The sequence below is a fragment of the Octopus bimaculoides genome, chromosome 4 (genome assembly GCF_001194135.2).
Source record: "Octopus bimaculoides isolate UCB-OBI-ISO-001 chromosome 4, ASM119413v2, whole genome shotgun sequence".
Classification (NCBI taxonomy): Eukaryota; Metazoa; Mollusca; class Cephalopoda; order Octopoda; family Octopodidae; genus Octopus; species Octopus bimaculoides.
The window spans coordinates 117,559,902-117,565,780 of NC_068984.1; the positions used below are offsets into that span (position 1 = coordinate 117,559,902).

The 5,879-nt window shown below is 36.4% G+C and overlaps 1 protein-coding gene across 1 annotated transcript in view; it reads right to left on the reverse strand.

The window, feature by feature from the left end:
- The window catches only part of LOC106879607 (junctophilin-1), a 451,733-nt gene that overhangs the window by 39,870 nt on the left and 405,984 nt on the right, over positions 1-5,879 (reverse strand). The window contains exon 3 of the mRNA XM_052967386.1: positions 1,734-1,852. Coding sequence (XP_052823346.1) covers positions 1,734-1,852 — 119 coding nt within the window. The remainder of the gene's footprint in view (positions 1-1,733; positions 1,853-5,879) is intronic.

Below are 5,879 nucleotides of genomic sequence, written 5' to 3' on the forward strand. Positions count from 1 at the left end.
AAACTAAATTAAATAAATCCCTGTACATGACTGGTACTTTATTAGTAACCTTGGAAGAATGAAAGATAAAATCAACTGCTGGGGGATTTGAACTCAGAATGTAATGGTCTGTACCTAAATACCACTAGGTATTTTGGCTGACGCATTTGAATATATTTTATCATACCAAGAAGGATAAAAAGTAATGTTGATTTTGGCAGAATTTGAACACAGAATGTAAAGAGGTTGAACAAATACTGCAAAGCATTTGGTTCAAAACATTCTAATGTTCTGTCATTTTAAGGCAGTAAATTTACTGCCAATTTACTGTTTTAAAAAGGCATAAATTTTAGAGAGGGAGTTAGCAGAAGTACCAAACTTCATCACTGAGAAGATAAAAAATGAAGTCAGCCGTTGCAGGATTTGAACCCACTATGTAAAAAACCAAAACAAATACTGCTGAATATTTCATGACATTCTAACCATTTGCCAGTTCACTGTTCTTATTGTTGTCTCAGCATAAATGAGTCCCTTGAGAGGCAGTTCTTATCTCCTGTTTCACAAAGAAAAGCAGATAAGAAGAGATGCTTCTCTTAGAAAAGATGTAAGTCTATCAGAACTTATGTTTCTCATGTGATCTGGTAACTATTTGTGATTGTGAGCAAGATGAATTGAGAGAAAATGGACCAACATGCTCTCCTCTGAAATACACAACAAAATGCCAGAACTGGATTTGAACCAATGACCCATGTATGGATCATCATCATATAACATTCATGTTTCTTGTTGGTATGGGATAGATGGTTTGATAAGATCTGATTGGTCCAATGACTGTATCATGTTCCAAAGTCTGCTTTGGCATGGTTTTTCTACAGCCAAATACTCTTCTTAACACCAATACCAACCACTTTACAGTATGAACTGGGTGATTTTTTTTAAAGACATTAGCATCAGTGAAGGTCACTACAAAGCTCACTAGACTAAAATCTGCTCTGACTGAATGAGGCTATAGTTGAAGAAGATGTGGCTTTATACTTGGAGATGAGAGGCTGTATGAGAAAGTGGCCAGAGCAGAAGTTTCCTTGCTGTAGAGGAGCTCATGGCTAGGTATTATACTTCAATATATCAACCATTCACCATGGAGCTCACAAGGCTTACATTCCCTTCAATTGAGGGGGGCTACAGTAGAAAGAGAGACTGTGTTGTGCTTGGAAATGTGGGGGCGAAATGTAAGAGAAAGGGCTAGACTTGAATAGGCTTCTTGCTGTAAAGGTGCAACATGTCTAAGTGTTATATTTCAATGTTATCCATTCACTGTGGAGCTCACAAAACTAGTATTCCTTTTGAGTGAATGAGGCTATAGTAGAGAGAGAGAGAGAGGCTGCATTGTGCTTGAAAATATGGGGCCAAAATGTGAGAGAAGGGACTTGAATAGAATAAGTTTCTTGCAGTGGATGAGCCACATGGCTAGGTATTATGTCTCAATATATTGTCAGTTCACATGAAGCTCAAGACTAAAATTCCTTTTGACTGAGTGGGCTGCAGCAAAAAAAGAGGCTACTTTATGCTTGGAAATGAGGGGTTAACATGTGAGAGAAAGGGGCTGGAACAAAACAGATTTCTTGCTGTAGAGGAGTTATGTGGCTAAGTATTATATTCCAATATGTTATCCATTCAGCCACTTGATCCTTTATGGTAGGTTGTTGTGCAAATAACACAGTGATAGAAATATTTTGAGGGAAAAACATACATACCAGGTTGGATAAACTCTGGAGCATATTCTTTAGCTTTCATACGTGCAATATCTGAGTCCTGACCAGCCAATGACGCAGCATGATCAGCTTGCTCTGATTTTGAACGGGCATTAGCCATTCTGCAAAAAGACAAAACAAAAAAAAAAAATAGATATAAATAAAAGAAAGATTAAAAAAAAAATTCTATGTAATACTGAGATAACACAGTACAATCATTATGAAATGAGAATACTATATCACTTAGGTATAACATTGAAATAAATTTATATTTGATACAGTATGGAAGCAGTAAATATGGTCTGGATGGAATCTCATTGCATTGGATATAACATGAAAATTTGAAAATACAAGCCTGATATAACATAAGAAATATCCAGCAAAGAGAAATATGATATACTATGAAAGTCATAAATATAAACTGGATATAGCATGGATGACGGTAAATATTAGCAAGATGGGCAACAGAGGTTTGTATATGTAAATGAGATAATATCGAGGAAAGTAAGTAAATATAATTATACAGTGTAGACATGGAAACCAAGGATTGTATGTGTACACACATGTATGCGTATGTGTGAGTGTGTGGATGTATATATATATATATATATATATATATATGTGTGTGTGTGTGTGTGTGTATATATGGATGCATATATAATTATTTGCTGATACATATATATACATTATAAATATATATCTATACAGATATGTGTGTATGTATATATATATATATATATATATATATATATATATATATATATATATATATATATATATATATATATATATATATGATAGGATTGCTTCAATATTTCAGGGGTAGTCTGAAGTATCTAAGCAACCAGAGGATAGTTAAATCCGAAGCACTCCTGGAAATTACTTGTGTGGGTACTATCTTTATTAGAAGGTATATATATATAAAATAAATAATTCCTTCTTGAGTCATATCAGGCTTATGAGGGCTGGTTTCTAGGTTTCTATGGTGTAGATATTCCCCACCTGGATGGGATGCCAGTCCTTTGCAGGATTACTCATTTTTACCAGCTGAGTGGACAGGAGCAATGTGAAATGAAGTGTTTTGCCCAAGAACTCAAAGCACCGCTCGGTCCAGCAATTGAAGCCACAATCTTATGATCATGAGTCCAACATCCTAACCACTAAGCCACATGACTCTATATATATATATATATATATATATATATATGTATATATACATATATATGGGGCAGTATGATCTGCTTGAGAAGACTTGTTGAGTCAAGTAAAACCAATATCACAGCTGTGGCCAGTGCCCCTTGACTGGATCCTGTGTCAGTGACACGTAAAAAAGCACCATCCAAATGTGGTTGATGCCAGGTCTGCCTGACTGGCTCCCATGTCGGTGGCACATAAAAAGCACTATCCAAACATGATCGATGTTAGGACTGGCTGATTGGCCCCTGTGCTGGTGGCACGTAAAAAGCAACATCCAAATGTGGCCGATGCCAGTACCCCCTGACTGGCTCCCGTGCTGGTAGCATGTAAAAAGCACCATCCGAACATGGCTGATGCCAGTACCCCGTGCTGGTGGCACGTAAAAAGCACTATCCGAATGTGATCAATGCCAGGCCCGCATGACTGGCTCTTGTGCTGGTGGCACATAAAACGCACCCACTACACTCTCGGAGAGGTTGGCATTAGGAAGGGCATCCAGCTGTAGAAGCATTGCCAAATCGGATTGGAGCCTGGTGCAGCCTCTGGCTCTCCAGACTTCAGTCAAACCATCCCCACCATGCCAGCATAGAAAACGGACATTAAACGATGATGATGATGATGATATATATTGCTTATATGTATATACATATTACTTATATATATATATATATATATATATATATATATTTGCTTTCTTTTATTTTCTTGGTCATATTTGCATATATGCAAACATACATACATACATATATATATATATATATATATATACTCACACATGCACACAAACACACATATATACATATATAAAGATGTAGGAAACACTCGAATAGAATAAAAAAATTCAGTTATAATATTGGCTTATGGATGTACATTCATCTTTGAAAAATAAAATCAGAATATATTTAAGAAAAAATTTTTTTTATAAAAATAAAAACCAAGGAGCAATAAAGCAAAAAATAAAAAAAAATATATATTGATAATAATGATATGTTAATACAATAGAAATATTGTTCCATCCTGATTTTGTAGAGAATAAAAGCAGGGATCAATAAACTTCTTGTACTGATTACCTTGTTGGTTGAATAGTCAAATATGATTATCTCGTCTTTAGGAAGGAGAACGAATTTCTCAACCACCACCACCACCATCATCAGTAGCAGCATCATCATCATCCTCACCCCATGCTACCACAACTCCCCATTACTACTACTACTACCATGACAACAACAACAGCAAGCATTACTACTGCTGCTAACAACACTGTCATTACTATCAAAACTTCCACCACTACCACCACCACCACCAGTACTACCACCACCACCATCCTTACTCCCATCAATCACACCTCCATTATTACCACCACCTACAACCACCACCACCACCACCACCACCACCACCACAACCACCACCAGTTTTATCATCACCATTGCCATCATTTGCACAAGATGTTATTAACATGTTAATTATTTCTGACCTGTTTAACATTAACGAATGGTAATTAAGAAATGTAAAAAAAAAACAAAAAAAACTATCCCCCATTAATACTGATTAAACAACAACTATTCCTTCTGTTCACAACAGCAGCAACAACACTTTCTTAATAGTCAACCATCAAGTCTGCTATAGTTCATGCAATTTCTGCATAACACTTCCTTAACGCGATTGTGAGACATGCAAGAAATAACAGCCAAATCTCCTTCAAATCACTTCTTAATGTTTTAGATAAGGAAAGGAAATGCTGCATCTTTTATCTTGTATCTTTTACTTGTTTCAGTCATTAGATTGTGGCCATGCTGGAGCACCACCTTAATGAATTTTTAGTTGGATAAACCAACCCCAGTACTTATTCTTTTGTTAAGCCTGGTGCTTATTTTATCAGTCTTTTTTGCCAAACTGCTAAGTTATGGGAATGTAGACACACCAGCACCAGTTGTCAAGTGGTGGTGAAGGATAACACAGATCTCAAAGATACATGACTAGCTTCTTTCAGTTTCCATCTACCAAATCCACTTACAAGGCTTTAGTAGCACCAACAGCAATGAGGTCACCAAATAGTTTACAACACACTTATGTGACGTTGAGCACTCATTTTCATTGTTCAATATAAACATCATTAGGAAGGGCATCCAGCTGTAGAAACTTTGCCAGATCAGATTGGAGCCTGGTGCAGCCTTCTGGCTTGCCAGTCCTCAGTCAAACCGTCCAACCCATGCCAGCATGGAAAGCAGACGATGATGATGATGATGATACCTATATATAAATACATGCACAAATATACATACGCACACACACACATTTATATATACACACACTAACACACACACATACAAACACACACACATGTATTATGCATACAAATTCAAATACAGATGTAACTCTTTGTTTACAGATCTAATGATAATACAAAGAATTTTTGCGAAAGTGCTCCGTTTCATTGGTTCTTTCAGAAGAACTAAGAATGTTCCTCCCTGACTCAACCAACAAAACTATACACAAAAACAATAAAAGATCAATATGATTTTCAGTTTTCTATGATTGTCACAGCGGGGAATCAGTAGAGAGGAAAATATTATTTACCAACTTGTGTTTCGGTCAATTAGCTGAAACTGAAACTGAAATGTTATGTGTGTGTGTGTGAGTGCGTGTGTGTGTGTGTGTGTGTGAGTGTGTGGTGTGTGATTTAGTATGTGAAGGCAGATCTTTAGTACATACAACCTAGATTTGCTAAGCAACCGAAATGGTGTAGCAATAACCATAACTGCCACAACAACAGCAACGACAACAACACTAACAATAACAACAACACAACAGCAATATATAGACAATAGAACAGCAGCAGCGAAATAGCTGTAGTAGCATTGCATTAGCAATTTACTCTCACAGCGTTATCAAACATACCTACCATCAACGGCCCTGAAATTATCAGCAGCAATATCAAGAATCATATATATA